At 30.6% G+C, this 16000-nt stretch overlaps 1 protein-coding gene across 1 annotated transcript; it reads left to right on the top strand.

The window, feature by feature from the left end:
• The first annotated feature begins 2857 nt into the window (after positions 1 to 2857).
• Positions 2858 to 6061, top strand: LOC123304913 (uncharacterized protein ZK1073.1-like). The gene is made up of 5 exons (XM_044886463.1): positions 2858 to 3100; positions 3364 to 3438; positions 4439 to 4554; positions 4687 to 4849; positions 5865 to 6061. Exons 1-5 carry the CDS (start codon positions 2873 to 2875, stop codon positions 6024 to 6026), a joined length of 744 nt encoding a protein of 247 aa, XP_044742398.1. The 5' UTR covers positions 2858 to 2872; the 3' UTR covers positions 6027 to 6061.
• The last annotated feature ends 9939 nt before the right edge of the window (positions 6062 to 16000 follow it).

Genomic DNA, 16000 nt, shown 5'->3' on the forward strand with positions numbered 1-16000 from the left:
ATTTTCCTAGTCGTACATGTACTACTATAAATATAATATATGTGAGACTCTGATCGTCTGTAGCTCGAAAACTACTGGTTAAAAAGTTTTGTGGCCTTGGCGGTTTTTGATCAGAACGATCTGAAGAACGTTTTGGAAGTGGTTTGAAAAATTTTCACAGAAAGCCATTTTCCTAGTCGTACATGTACTATAAATCTATAAATATATAGGAGACTTTTTCTATAGATATAGATAGATAGATAGATAGATAGTCACTCATCACGATATCTCTGAAACTATAAGACCTAGAGACTTGAAATTTGGGAGGAATATTCCTTTTGCCAAGTAGAGGTCAGCTAAGAACGGATTTTACGAAATTCCATCCACAAGGGGGGTTGCGGGGGTGTTCATGAATAAAAAATTCATATTTTTCAATTATGGCTTTTAATAGTTCAAAACTTGGTCAGAATGTTGTAAATTACATTTAGAAATTTTTTTAATCTTCGGAGGGTAGAAAGGTGTAGCGAGAAAGTGGGAAGGAAATATCGAATATTTACAAATATACCTAAGTGGGGTATCAAATAAAAGAGCATGACGTGTACATTACAAAAATGTTATCCAACGCAAGGAAATGTGGAGGGAGGGGTGCAAGTGGGGATGTTGCCCAGAAAAGCGGGCGGGTAACAGCTAGTATAATATATGTGAGACTCTGATCGTCTGTAGCTCGAAAACTACTGGTTAAAAAGTTTTGTGGCCTTGGCAGTTTTTGATCAGAACGATCTGAAGAACATTTTGGAAGTGGTTTGAAAAATTTTCACAGAAAGCCATTTTCCTAGTCGTACATGTACTATAAATATAATATATGTGAGACTCTGATCGTCTGTAGCTCGAAAACTACTGGTTAAAAAGTTTTGTGGCTTGGCAGTTTTTGATCAGAACGATCTGAAGAACATTTTGGAAGTGGTTTGAAAAATTTTCACAGAAAGCCATTTTCCTAGTCGTACATGTACTATAAATATAATATATGTGAGACTCTGATCGTCTGTAGCTCGAAAACTACTGGTTTAAAAGTTTTGTAGCCTTGGCAGTTTTTGATCCAAACGATCTGAAGAACATTTTGGAAGTGGTTTGAAAAATTTTCACAGAAAGCCATTATCCTAGTCGTACATGTACTATAAATATAATATATTTGAGACTCTGATCATCTGTAGCTCGAAAATTACTGGTTAAAAAGTTTTGTGGCCTTGGCAGTTTTTGATCAGAACGATCTGAAGAACATTTTGGAAGTGGTTTGAAAAATTTTCACAGAAAGTCATTTTCCTAGTCGTACATGTACTATAAATATAATATATGTGAGACTCTGATCGTCTGTAGCTCGAAAACTACTGGTTAAAAAGTTTTGTGGCCATGGCAGTTTTTGATCAGAACGATCTGAAGAACATTTTGGAAGTGGTTTGAAAAATTTTCACAGAAAGCCATTTTCCTAGTCGTACATGTACTATAAATATAATATATGTGAGACTCTGATCGTCTGTAGCTCGAAAACTACTGGTTAAAAAGTGTTGTGGCCTTGGCAGTTTTTGATCAGAACGATCTGAAGAACATTTTGGAAGTGGTTTGAAAAATTTTCACAGAAAGCCATTTTCCTAGTCGTACATGTACTATAAATATAATTTATGTGAGACTCTGATCGTCTGTAGCTCGAAAACTACTGGTTAAAAAGTTTTGTGGCCATGGCAGTTTTTGATTAGAACGATCTGAAGAACATTTTGGAAGTGGTTTGAAAAATTTTCACAGAAAGCCATTTTCCTAGTCGTACATGTACTATAAATATAATATATGTGAGACTCTGATCGTCTGTAGCTCGAAAACTACTGGTTAAAAAGTTTTGTGGCCTTGGCAGTTTTTGATCAGAACGATCTGAAGAACATTTTGGAAGTGGTTAGAAAAATTTTCACAGAAAGCCATTTTCCTAGTCACATTCTAAAACTATAATATATTCGTAGCTTTGATCGCCCGTAGCTCGAAAATTACTCGGTAAAATTGTTTGTGTCCTTGAGAGCTTTTAATCAGAATGATACAACATTTTAGGGTGGGTTAGAAAAGTTTCACAGAGAGCCCTTTTCTCTATCTAATATTGCGGGATCCAAAACGGTTCTTGACATACCACTAAACCTTGTGCAACGGATATTAAAGACAATTATATATTGTATTACGTTGTATAATAAAGTTAAAGGCGTTTCACTTATGGGATTATTAAAATAATTAAGATTATTTTATTAATTTACTTGTTTATATCGTCTTAAGTGAAAACAGCACAAAATATTGTTAACTTCTTGTCAAGAGTTTTCCTGAGTTTAATTATTAATTAAACACTATAAGAAAGAACAATTATAATTTTTTTGTTTACCGGATAAAAAAGTTTCATAAAAATTATGTTATCAAATAATTTTTTTAATTGATGTTAATTGTTATTTTATATTTTTGTTTATCTTTTTTGTGTGTTTACTGAAAGATCCTTTTCTTGTGTCCGCGGTCGTAGAAGGGTCAAAGATATTTATTTGAAGACCTTGAATTTTTGTTTTGAAATAGAGTGAAATAATTTTTGTGGGTGTGGCTTGAGTTGGCACTGAGGCACTTTTTAACGGACACAAAATTATCGGAGACATTTTTCTTAAAAATTACTCTCAAGAAGTTTTCACTTCAGCTTCATCAGCCAAAAGCTTCCAGTTTTGTTTTTTATCGGTATCCGGGCTAACAAAATTAAAAGTTATTTCACTCAAATTCTATCAAAATTCAAAATCTGAGTTAGTTTTATCATGGGAAGATGGTCTGTTTTCCAAATTTTTCATGAACTTGTACTTTAATAGGACAAACTGATACTCCAATTTGTATGATTAAACCTAATAGTTTTCAGTATCCATCGTTACAAGCATTTGGTGAAGAATTAGTTACGGTATTGGATTTCCTTCACGTTAAATATGTGATTGGTTTTGGTGATGGAGCTGGTGCTAATGTATTAGCACGATTTGCATTGGAGAATCCAACACGTCTTCTTGGGTTAATTTTGATCAATTGTACTGGCAGTGCTGCATCTGTATTGGATAGCTTTAAAAATAAAGTAAATAAATGTTTTCAAAGGCTGCGTCACACATTCGTTATTTAGCGAATATCGACGAAAATTCCATAATTATTAGTAATACACCCTTTAGTATTCGCATTCGAATTTGATGTATCCAAAAGCCTTTCCGCTGCGGTAAATTACGCTACGAAGGAGTTAATTTCTGTAACTGTGATTTGATTCGATCTGCTTTGGATGTGTGATTCGGCCGAATGAATCATTTCAAAAATGACACTTTTATAAAATGATGCATTTATTTTTAGTACTTTTCATGGTCTGGTAAACAACAAGTTGGTCAATCGACTGAAGATTTTTTGATTTATCATCGATATGGTCATGTAAGTTTTGTTTTTTGTTCTTGTCCACAATGGCTTTGATTAATAACAAGGTCGGATTAATCATGTCGGGGCTCCTAGGCAGTGAAATTTTCGGGGCCATTTTCCAGCCTTTTGAAAATCATCAGTTCTTTTCAATTTGATGAAGATATGAGTAAAATGAGATAGTAATTTTAAACGAAAGACTAGTTTTGTGCCAAGTACATTAAGTTTAACGCAACGTAACGTGTCCATATTATTATTAGTTCTACTATTCGAAACTAGATAGCTCTGTTCTGTAAGTATGAAATATTTTATCAACCGTCTTCGAAAACCGATGCGGCGAAAAAACAAAATAGACTTATTGTCATTAATGATGCAATTTTCCCAATTCAATTTTCTCTCTATAAAACATTTTCAATCACTTTTGTGCGCGTGCATGTTCACTAACCAGAAGTGGATTAAATCTGTAAGACGCGGGTCTAGGGCTGCAACATTTAAGGGGTTCCGAAATTTAAAAAGGTGAGGTTGATTGTACGACAAAGCGTACTACTAGTATGGTTATGACGGAATTGTATTTCATTAAAAATGATGCCTTGGTTCTGGAGCACCATCATCATCAAATTCGTCACCGGCCCTTGGCGATGTGGGGCTCCTTGACATTTGTCTACTCTGCCTAATTTTTAATACGACCCTGATTAATAAACAAATCAAATCATCTACAAATGATAGATAAACAAATTAATAAATATAATCAATAATAAATACTGGACAAAACTGAAAAGAACTGAATTGTTCTAATGTTGTTGTTTAGTTAAATCGATCAAAAAGCAGATATTTTTTCATTTATTTTGATTAAAGATTAATAATAAAGAGTTGATTTTTTTCCAATTTGGTCATAAAATTATTATTTCAAGTTATTCAGTTATAGAAATTTATGACACCACAAAAGTGTTCTTTTCAACAAATACTTGCCAAGATTCGATTTTCACAGCCTCATTTAAATGTTAATTTTTATTTTCAGCAACTATTGGCTGATACGAGTCCAGACAAAGAAAATGTAATTGAAGAATTTCGCGAAAAACTTCATGGATTATTAAATCCAAGCAATGTTAAACAATACGTTTCAGCGTTTTTGAGGTTTGTATTATTTACTATCAATTTTTCAGAACGTTTCTATAAATTCTGTAATAGCTATTATTGGTCTTTTTCGAATTAATTTTGAAAACCCTGTGGGTATGATACTTAAATAATTTGTTTGGATTATTTTAGCCGAAAAGATTTATCTTTAAAACATTTAAAAGTTGATACGTTATTACTCACTGGTTTATTGAGTCCGTATGCAAATGAAGTTGATAAATTGTTCCAAGAGGCCAATAAAGAAAAGACAACAATTTTAAAAGTTGAGAGAGCTGGACATGTTTTAAACGATACGGTAAGTTCACTAAAAAGTCGATTTATACACATTGTTGACGTAGTGGTTAGATAAGGTTAGAACGACTGTCTTGGGGAGGGACATGTCTAGGCCATAGAATCCGTTATGATACCGTAAAAGAATTGGCCCATCCCCGGCTACTACTCTATGAACTGTTCGAAGCTGTTTAAGAACTGTAATAATCGTGGCGCCGTGTTACATCCAGTCCATGAGTGCATGCCGCCTGTCCAGTGTCCAGTAATAGCCGCCATGATTTTATCTTATAGATGCCGTTTGAAGCGATATAAGATCTTCGAAAAACCTTTTCAGACCATATCTATCTTTTAGTATTACGAGTTTCCCCCTTCATCTAAGATTGCTCATTGATGTTTGTGTTCAACAGCCATAAGTCATTTCCAGCAAGCTCGCCTGCTTCACAATTTACTGGAATGTCCCTGTGTCCCGGGACATATATTCACTTGTTCCGCCAGTTCATTTAAGGATGTTAGGCGTCCTGTGTTTTTTTGAGGTTTGATAGACCGAGCTGAAGGATTTAAGTGCTGCTTCGCTGTCGGGTATGACACTAATGTGACGTATATCTAATCCGTAATTTCATTAGTAGTGATTTCATAATGATTTCTATCCTCCTTTATTGTTTGAGGAGCTTTCTTCCTTGGTGCGATACCGTAAAATGCCGAGTAAAAGATAAAACGGCAGTTCCTATTAAGTTAGCTACGGGTTCGATTCCCGGCAATTGTGCATAATCACATTTCATCATTTGTATATAGATGAGAGTTGTCTATCTTGACCTTGTTATTAAAAAGGTTGGAGCTTCTATTTTAGCAATATTTACACGAACAAATAAATAATCTACATAAATAATCTTCCTTATGTTCACCTTACAACTGAAATGGTATATGATTGTATTCTAGCAATATTTATACAAATAAATATTCTCAGTCACTGTGTGTATAAATGGATTTAAAGTTCATTTTTGTGAAAATAATCAAAATATTAATTTCATATTTGTTTACAGCCAGCAAAAATTGCCCAAAGTCTTTTATTATTCTGTAAAGGACAAGGATTATTATCATCAGTGGCAATGCCTGGTATAGATCGACGTATGTCACGTGGTATGAGTATGGAAGAATATGATAAACCAAATATTCGACGATTGTCATTAACAACATCATCCTAAGAACTTTTTATTCTTATATTTAATATATATATTTAAATTTAATTTAAAATCTGATTATTTAGATTTAATTTAATTCATTATTTATTTTATTTAATTATAATTTCTGAAATTTATAATCTAGTATTTTGAAATTTGTTTTGTTTTGTGAAATTAATGATGCATGATTTAATATTTTTTAAATTTTGTAAATAGCAAGCGACAATAAAATTTATTAATTAGAGAATTATTTCTTAAAATTACCAAAAGATATGAAGTTTTTCCAAATTTTAAAGTACAGGAGACGGTATAAGGTTGACCTTCACCCATCTAATAACCAGATTAGACATATTTATTATGAAATTTTAATGATTGATAAAAACGCTTATGACGATAGTTTGTTTACCGAAAAGTGTTGTTCATGGATATTTTAAATTAAACTTTTTTTTCTTGGACTAACGGTTTTTTTGGAGACAAGCCTCTACCATTATTTTCGTCTCTTAGTCTATTTTAATTTTCCGTTTAGGAGCAGGCTTCACAAGTATTTCATTGCCTTGAAGAAAGAGGCAATTTTGAACATCACTTCAAAAAAATAGGCCAAAAATTTTTGCTTGAGACTTTGATGAAACTTTGTTCATACGGCAATTTAGACACACATGGCGTGCACGAAAAACTGTTATTTAGGAGCGATTTTCGAAATATCTTAGAAAATGACCTTTAATTTTATGTATTTTTTGTCCTAAAACCAATAAATAATCCAAGGAATAGAAAATTTGATTGATTTTGCGTTTGATCGAAAAAAGATGGAAATAAGTACAATTTTGGCCAATATCTCAGAAAGTTCTCGCTCGAAAGCCAAATAAACTAGATTTATGTATTTTTTGGGTCAAAGTTACTTTAGAAAACGATTTTTATAGAATTCAAAAGCAAAATAATTTTCTCGATTTTTAAAACTTTCTTATCCCCGATTACCACTCTACGAAGCTGCATTTGGAGACGCTATAAAAAATACAAAATTAAACATTCTTTTTTCAATAGCGCCCATTATCTTTCTCTGAATCCGCGTTTAATATTTGAAAACACTATAAAATATAAGAAGTTAATAATAATGTCCTTTTTTTGATTAAAAATGCAAATTTCGCATTTTTCTTTGTTTTGTACGTCTGACTGCGTTCTCCGTGTGTTTTCCGTTAAGGAAATTTATATTTTCTCTGAAAAGGATTACATATTATTTATAACATGGTAATAAAATTTTAGTTTAAAAAAAAAAATTTTAACTTCTACTTAAATATCGTATAGGTCGTTTTTAGTGTATGATAAAAAGAATATTCTTCTGTTTATGTTTTATGTGGAAGGTATATAAAAGGTTTTTATGGCTACAATAAAAAAACCTTGTATCAGAAAGAATATACCATTTTTATTTTTAACTTCCTGGTAGAAAGTTATGCTTTTCAACCCAAAAATACTCAACCAAAGTATTAAAATCGTATTTGGAACCGCAACAGCTCATTTGAAAATCTGTACTTCTTGGTTTTACAATCAATTGGTCCGAAAAGTTCGTACGCGAAAAACTTTCGAGTAGTCTTAGATTTGTTGAAAAATAGTTTTTAAAATTTTCGTTCGCTTTTACATTTCTAACTTGTTCAATCCTCAGTACAAAGCGGCAGAGGATTATTAAAATTTTTGAGCAATAGATTCCAAAACCAGCAGGTTTTAACATGTTTTCAAATGAAACCCGCCCAAAAATGGGTGGGAGAACTCTAATCTGGATTCAAAAAGATAAAAAGAAAAGTACCCGTGAACATAAATTCTCTTTCTTGATAATTATGACTAGCTTCTTTATAATTTATTCGGAAGTATTTATCGTGAGCTAAGTTGTAGAAAATAGATTTTACTATAATCTATTAGAATTACTTAATCAGAAAGTTGTTGACACCCAAAGGAGACATCTACCACGTTTTTTTTAATAATACTAATTTCTCTGTATATGTTTCATAAATAATATTATATATTAAATTATATGACAAAGTTGGTGCTCTTTTTACGAGGACAATTTTTTTTGTCATCTTCTGATGAAAATTTCTTTATCACTATGTTGAAAGTTTTTTTTATCAATTTTCATACAAATGATTCTTCTAGTTTTTACCGTTGAATGATGATGATAAAATACTAAGTAAGTGTAAATTTTTAGGCTATAAAAGGAGTAAGATTATTTTTTGGTGTTAATGTATAGAAAAGTTTAACTTGCTTTTATCTGCAACATCAAATAACTGGAGTATGACAAATGACAAAAAACATACGCATTCAAAATATTTATCATGTATATAATAAATATAATTTTTGGAGTTAAATAACGACCTGTTAAGGTGATTGTAAACCTACAGTATTGTAAAAAAGTTTTGGTTTATTGCACGGTACATACATATAAACCAAATACATGTTTTGTAATCAAGTAATGAGTTATTTTTGGCTTTACAATACCATGAAACTACAAAAATATATAATATATTGTATGCAAGTGATGCTTATAAATTTGATAATATAGATATCGCTCTTCAATCATCAATACTCTAACTGTAGTCGTCTCTGTTCATCAAATGATGGATCTTCGATAAACTCATAATTAAATTAAAATTTTGTTTTTATACCATCGACAACCTTATATTTTTATGGTATTTTTATAAACTACAAGATTTTCTAAATATTTTAGATAGTTTTTTATCACACACTCTAGATTTTTTGATATATATCATGATTCATCATTTTTTCAGCCAACTTTTACGATAAAATAATAATAAAAAGCCCGATGATAGGAATTATTTGTGATTTTTGGAAACTTTTTTAATCAAAAAATCTATTTTTTAAAGTTTTATTGAAATCCCTAGTATTATTCAATCCTTGCATATCTCCTTAAGAAAAGTAATTTTATTCCACAAGTACATTAGAATTTATTTTTTATGTAATATAAATTACATTATTGTAATAAAATTGCCTATACCTAATTTTAAAGTCAAATTAAACCATATATTATACAAAAATAAAATCAATTTATTTTCAATTCTTATAAATTGAATAATTTAAAATATAAAAATAAATATTTTCTATTATAGATTTATATGTGTTTTATCAAAATATATAAATGTCTCTTTTCATTTATATAAAAATATTTTACATATAAGTTATATTATCTTAAAATTTATATACTCCGTGATATCGATATATACAGTTCGAATAAAAATTGAATATGTATGTATAGTATAGATATTTGCATATAAGTATCCATGTTTCACATATTTTTTATTACATTTATACGGAAAAGAGGTCATTTATCTACAAATACAGGCAAAGAAACTGATCTGAAGAAAAGTTCGATTGACTTTCAATTTTGAAAAAATTCTTAAAGATTTAAAATTTTTTCACATTTTACAATTTCTTATCAAGTTGACACATACAAATCTATAGACAAAATCCGTGATCTTTCGGATAAACAGTTTTCTCTCTGAGGTTTCTCTGAGAAAAAATCTTCCCAGGACTGAGGTAATAATTAAGCAGTTACTATAAAAACTGTAAAAACTTGTGTTGATCGAACTGGTATTGCCTTTCAGGACTTTAATTGTATGGAAGATGTTGATAAATGGTTTTTAATATTTTTAAAAATTTTTCTCTAATTTTAAACCTTTTCGAGAATTGTAAATTGTCTGAAATCGTTGAAACATGAAAATCGAAACACTTTAATCTTTTTAAAATTTTTTTCTGGCGGGTTTGTTACAAGACCTTATAATTCAAAATATCATCGTATGCTGGTTTAAAAATCAATAGGGTTCCACGTCTCCTATTAAGGGAAAGAAGTCCCAAAATGTTTTTGAATGTTTAGGGCCTTCTAAGATAAAAATACAGGTACCTACGGAAATTGTCTTTTTTGGATTCGTTTTAGATATTCTACTTTCTCTGAGATACCACTCTTGTAATAAGCTCGAAAATTATACCTGCGGAGAAAAAATCACGAACTATACACCGTGTTCTGTTATTAACTGCAGAAACCTAACTTCTCAAAATAAGCTCATCAAGAGCAACAAAAAAACTCTTTTCCAAATTTCGATCTGAGCCTTAATTTGGGAGCTACAGGTATGACAAAAATTGATAAATTTGATTATTCACTGACTGTCATTCGATAACCAGTAGCCAATGATAATCAGAAGATATTAGTAAATTTTTTTAAAATAATATTCAACTGAGGTAGGGATTTTTAGAAATTATAGCATAATTTGATTGGATTATATTATTTTGCAAAAACATTGAATTATTGTACTTAAACAAACAAACTATGTGACAATAGGTGTGGTTTGCTTGTTTACGTCCAATGATAGATTGTTTACTTATAAGTATTATTATTTTCTCAGAATAATAAAAAACAAAAAATTTATAAAATATTAAATTGTCCCACTTTTTATAATTTAAATATTTTTATTCTATTATTCTGAGAAAAATAATAATAATTATAAGTAAACAATTTATCATTGGACCTAAGCAAACAAACCACACCCATTGTCACATAGTTTATTTGTTTACGTACAATAATTTCATGTTTTTGCAAAATAATATAATCCAATCAAATTATGCTATAATTTCTAAAAATCCCTACCTCAGTTGAAAATTATTTTAAAAAAATTTACTAATATCTTCTGATTATCATTGGCTACTGGTTATCGAATGACAGTCAGTGAATAATCAAATTTATCAATTTTTGTCATACCTGTAGCTCCCAAATTAAGGCTCAGATCGAAATTTGGAAAAGAGTTTTTTTGTTGCTCTTGATGAGCTTATTTTGAGAAGTTAGGTTTCTGCAGTTAATAACAGAACACGGTGTATACTTCTGTGAGTCCTATATTATATTGCAGATGTCGCAATGCTACTTGTGGTTCCCACTACAATATTTGGCACGTTTAGAACTACGAGTCTATTCAGTATAAGTGTAAACGCTATGTTTGTTGTCACACTGCTCATCACTCTATTATTCTTAACCTATTTTGTCATTTTAATAAATATGGGCCTGATATCCATACAGACATCAGCTCATGCTGCTCGTGTTCCGATATATTTATTGGTAAATAGTGAAATCGGTAACAAATTTCTTACCGTTTAAAAGTAAATCTTTTCAACCTTCATAAACCTTTCATCTCACAGACTCAAAATACTTCTGTTAATTTTTCATGCCGGTTTAAATTCTGCTTTGAAAAATTACCATTCGTCTCTGACTAATTTCAAAATCAAGGTAATTTTTTTTAGCGCAATAAAATGTAGATTATATTTTCTGATCAATTTGTCTTCTTGTGTATCTACCTATTCTAAATATTTCATTTAATTTCTTTGCCTGCAAGTGTAGGTACTTTGTTCGTTTTCTAATACACTTAAAAAAATGATGAAGGAATATATTTTATACTCAATCTGCCTATAGTTATTTTGAGTTATCGCCATTTGCCTGGCTGTTATTATTATTATAAGAGAAATATGATGAATTGTGTCCAATGACCGAGAATAAAATGGCACAGCAACTGTAGGATATGACATTTCATATATTATTATATCGACTGTATTTGAACATTGTCAAATGAGCAACGAGACATTCACAGTTTGATCAATCATATTTTTCTTAGAAAATATCAAATATTTTTGGAACAACAAATACTAAGGAAGTCTGAAACACATCTAAAGTATTGATTAAAGAGAATTACCAATAGATTACCGTCAACTTTTCGGTAAACGAATTAAGAGTAAAGCAATTATGATAATTTTAATTTGATGGGGTATTAGGGTTTCTATCCAAGACTTTCAATCTTTAAATATTTTAAAAACACGTGTATGATATTTCCAAAAAATCATTTCATTAAAAATATTCTTCTTTTTCAAGAATCAAGGAATCAATCCCAAAGAGCCAGCCTGCCTAAAGGGCCATAATGAATCTTGTACTTTTTTCGTGCATTCTATTTCGTCTGTTGCAGAGTTTGATGGGGGATCATGTACGGACTTCGGATTAGACTTAGTTCTGTGGGTTGCCACAATAGTCAATTAAGAAGGCAAGAGATAGAGTAACACTTTAAACTGAAAAGTTGATCATTATAAAAAAACTAAAATTTTTTATTTCAAACATTTTTTCGAAAATCGTTAGCTTTCGGAGAAAATACTTAAGAAAAGTTTTTTAGACAAAAGTCATCAAGGACAAAAAAGGCCACACCTCTGTGTTAATAACTTTTAAGCCCAGGTAAATTCAAATTTGACTTTCGGCTGAAGCATTTTTCTGTTGCTAGCATGTTTTCGTTCGAATAAATACAATAATAACATATTTTTAAGTTAAGTTTTTAAGCATTTCTTCCGAAAAGTGTTTGAAATAAAAAATGTTCGTGTTTTTATAAGGATTAACTTTCTAACTTAATGTGTAATTCAATCCCTTTCCTTTTAGGTTCTAAATTGACTTTAAAGGCAACTTGGAGAACCAGGTAAAGAGCTATTAGCCCCATCAAACTCTGTAACGAGTTATTAGCCATAATAATAGATTAAAATGGCCCACCCTGTATACTATTTCGAAAAAATCCATTCAATTAAAAATATTCTTCTTTTTCAAGAATCAATGAATAGAAATCTAACTCACATAGATTCGACGAAATTCTTTCAATGATATTTCTCCACTCGAAAAAAGAAGATGCTAGTAAGAACGTGATACTAATTTCGATCTTAACACACTACATTCTCCCTACACTATAGAAGCGTAAATGTGAGACCAGCCTTACAAAAATCGAAAAAAAAGCAATATTTCATAAAACATATTTTTTTTTTGTTTCTGAATGGTTTTTTTTTTCTGTATTTTTTATAATATTATAGAAACTGACACAAACCATCATTTTTTTTCCATCTACGTAAAATGTCCTCTTGAAATGTATGCGTAAGTAGTAAAAATACTGTGAAATATTTGTGTTACACACGCAAAGATTTCCCTCGGAGATTTTAATATTGCCAAAAAGGTTAAATATCATTTATTAAATTTGAATGAGAAGTTTTTGTTAAACCAATAAGTCTAAATAATATGGTCGAAAATTGAATCGACATAAATTATGGTAATTATTCACAATACTTTTTTTTCTTTAGTATATAATAGCTAGTTATAGGGAAAATCGTGCAGAAAGAGAGTAGGGTAAGATGCAGTACCTATTTTATCAGAATGAAGGTAGGCTAAAGACTGGTTGTCAATGTGTTTTTGTTTAATAACTTGCTTTTGTCACTTACCCTACTAATCCCACATTCCGAAAAATTAACACTTTTTTTTAAAGATGAAGTTGAACCAAGTCTAAATCAACTCTCGAAAATTTTAAGAAGGGTTGCCCGATTATTTAAAAAAATAAAAGACTTCAAAAGTAGGCATTTTTAACATTGGTATTATGGGCAAATGGTAGATGGATGATATATTTTCATAGATTTCTCTAAAACTAGTCAAAAAAAAAAAAAATCGTTGTGCCCGACTAATTTAGAATGTATGAGCACGGTAGTGGGGATACAAATTAAAAAAAATTATTTTTTCAAATTTGATAGTGAATTATGTTATAAATTGAGAATATAAGACGAAAAGTAAGAACAAAATTTTTCGATATTTGGAGTAATTTTCAAAATATCGAAAATTAAAAATGTTGTTTAATTATTTAAATAAATTTTCATCACCCCTCTTTTTGCGTTTGAAATCATCTTTCTTTTTGAGATTTATTAAATTGTTTAGAAAAGTTAATTCATTGATTGAATTGATTTTTCGAATTTTCGAGAACACATAATAATCTTATAAACGTGCCTTTCAATATTTAATAGAGGTAGAAATGATAATATAACTTGGCCACATTTATTATTACAATAGACACTTAACCCTCGTGTTCGATGACCTTCGAAATGTGTATAATATTGACTAAGCTCTTCATTTAATGAATACGGAAATGTATAATGACGAAGATAATTTTGTAATTGCCATGCCATATAGTAGTTGTATGTTTACCTTGTTGATGTTGTTTGAAGAAGAGCTAGTAGTGTCATTTAGTAGCTACTTGTAGGCGTTATTAAATTGCTCTAAAAGCTTTATAATTAATCTCTCATACTGATATACAGGATTTATAAAAAGTCTATAGAAAGATTCTATATTTTAACAAGCTTTTATTAGCTTGAATTGTAGCGAACTGACTGACTATCAATGAAATAACTTTTTAATATGCATGAAATTGGAGATTTATTGACTATTTTGATTTTCACACACGAAAAGATATGTAATCTTTATTCGATCTGATAATACGGTACAGGATTTTACTAATAAACACAATCAGCTTATGGAACCGTGAAACGGAGCGTTATAACAACAAAATAGTACCATAATATTATATTACTTTTTGTTAAATTTGTAATGAAAACGTATATGTACACCGATAATCAATAAAACGGAACCGAATGTGCTATAAAAACCTTCAAGGATTTTTCTGCGTGTGTATCTGCCGTCTAGTCTGAGAACATAATCGGGATTATTTCTTAATGAATTTGGTAAAATAGCTCTTAGCGAGCTAGACTTGGTGGAAAAAAACAAGTGAAATTTTCAAAATTTATAAAAATTCCGGAGAAATTTTCGGGTACGGTACTCTAAACTCGCACTTGAAACATATCTAAGAACACTCTCCATTAAATTACCTTTTTCCTTCAAGCCTTTCTCAAACTGAGCCGGTTTTATAGATCAACGCCAATTTTTTAGTTTTTTTCGGGCACATACCCAAAAAATACGATGCCATAGGCAGACCCCTTTTTTAGTTCGGGGAGTTAAAAGAACGAATTTCAAAGTGTTCCATCAATTAGATTCATTTTAAATTGAGTTAGTTTTTCTCGATTTTGAGTATCCATAAAAATGGAAGGAAGAACATACTCTGTCGACATAGTGTGCAACGTTCTATAGACACACTTATCTAAATCGAATTTAGGTTAATATGTTGATGATGATATACAAAATCGGATTGAGCAAACTACACAAGAGACTACACAGACTTCTACAGCAGCAAAGTTGCAACAGAGATTGGATATTGTATGTACCTACGTTGTTCATTTATGAATCACGTGTGTATTGTTATATTTATATTGATGGCTGAAAGGGGTAAAATAAGATAAAATATATATCTACAGAATGGTCTAAGTTATAGCACAATCGTGGGCACTGGTTACTCTACAGAGTATCTTAGCTCTGCAGTTAGAAGCAGTATTCTCAATAAGTATCACCCATCTCACTTCGGAACATATAGGTATACAGTACATCAACCACCTCACTTTGAAACATACCTCTTTTGCTCTTTTGGAACATCTTTTGGAGCGTACTTTTCTAGAAAGAGAGTGTTGTAATTTTGGAAGAAAAAGTATGTTTTTGTGAATATTTCCAAAACGTATGCGCATTTGAAATTTGACAGCATGCATTATGGTAAAAACTTATGAAATCCAGCGGTAGAGATATGGGTAGTCATCATCCTGTTTCCAGAAAAAACATGGTAGAATAGTGTGGCGTTTAGAACAATGCTGGTATTGTATAGTATCTATGTAAGCATAAGTAATATTAATTACAGTATTAAATAGGGCTATTCACCAGAAGTATTGTGGGTATCCTCAATTAGTATGGGCTTGACACCCATAATGCATTGATTCGCCAGCTATAACTGTTGCTAATGTTACTACTATTCTCTCAATAGTCAAATTAGTATGGCGTTCACACCGATACTGACATAGTGATATCTACAAAAGAGTTCTTACCGTGTAGCGCCACTGACTTTATTACAAAATCAATAACGTTAAACAATATCCAATTCTTGGGGCATTCTGTGCCAAATTCTAACTTTTCTTAACAGCCGTTTTGGCAATTTTCACAACAACATCCTTTTTCTTACAAAATTTCAACACCTGTGTCTAGAAGAGGACGCTTTCCCGGCTACGTATATTAAGAAATT

The sequence above is a fragment of the Chrysoperla carnea genome, chromosome 1, assembly GCF_905475395.1.
Source record: "Chrysoperla carnea chromosome 1, inChrCarn1.1, whole genome shotgun sequence".
Lineage (NCBI taxonomy): Eukaryota > Metazoa > Arthropoda > Insecta > Neuroptera > Chrysopidae > Chrysoperla > Chrysoperla carnea.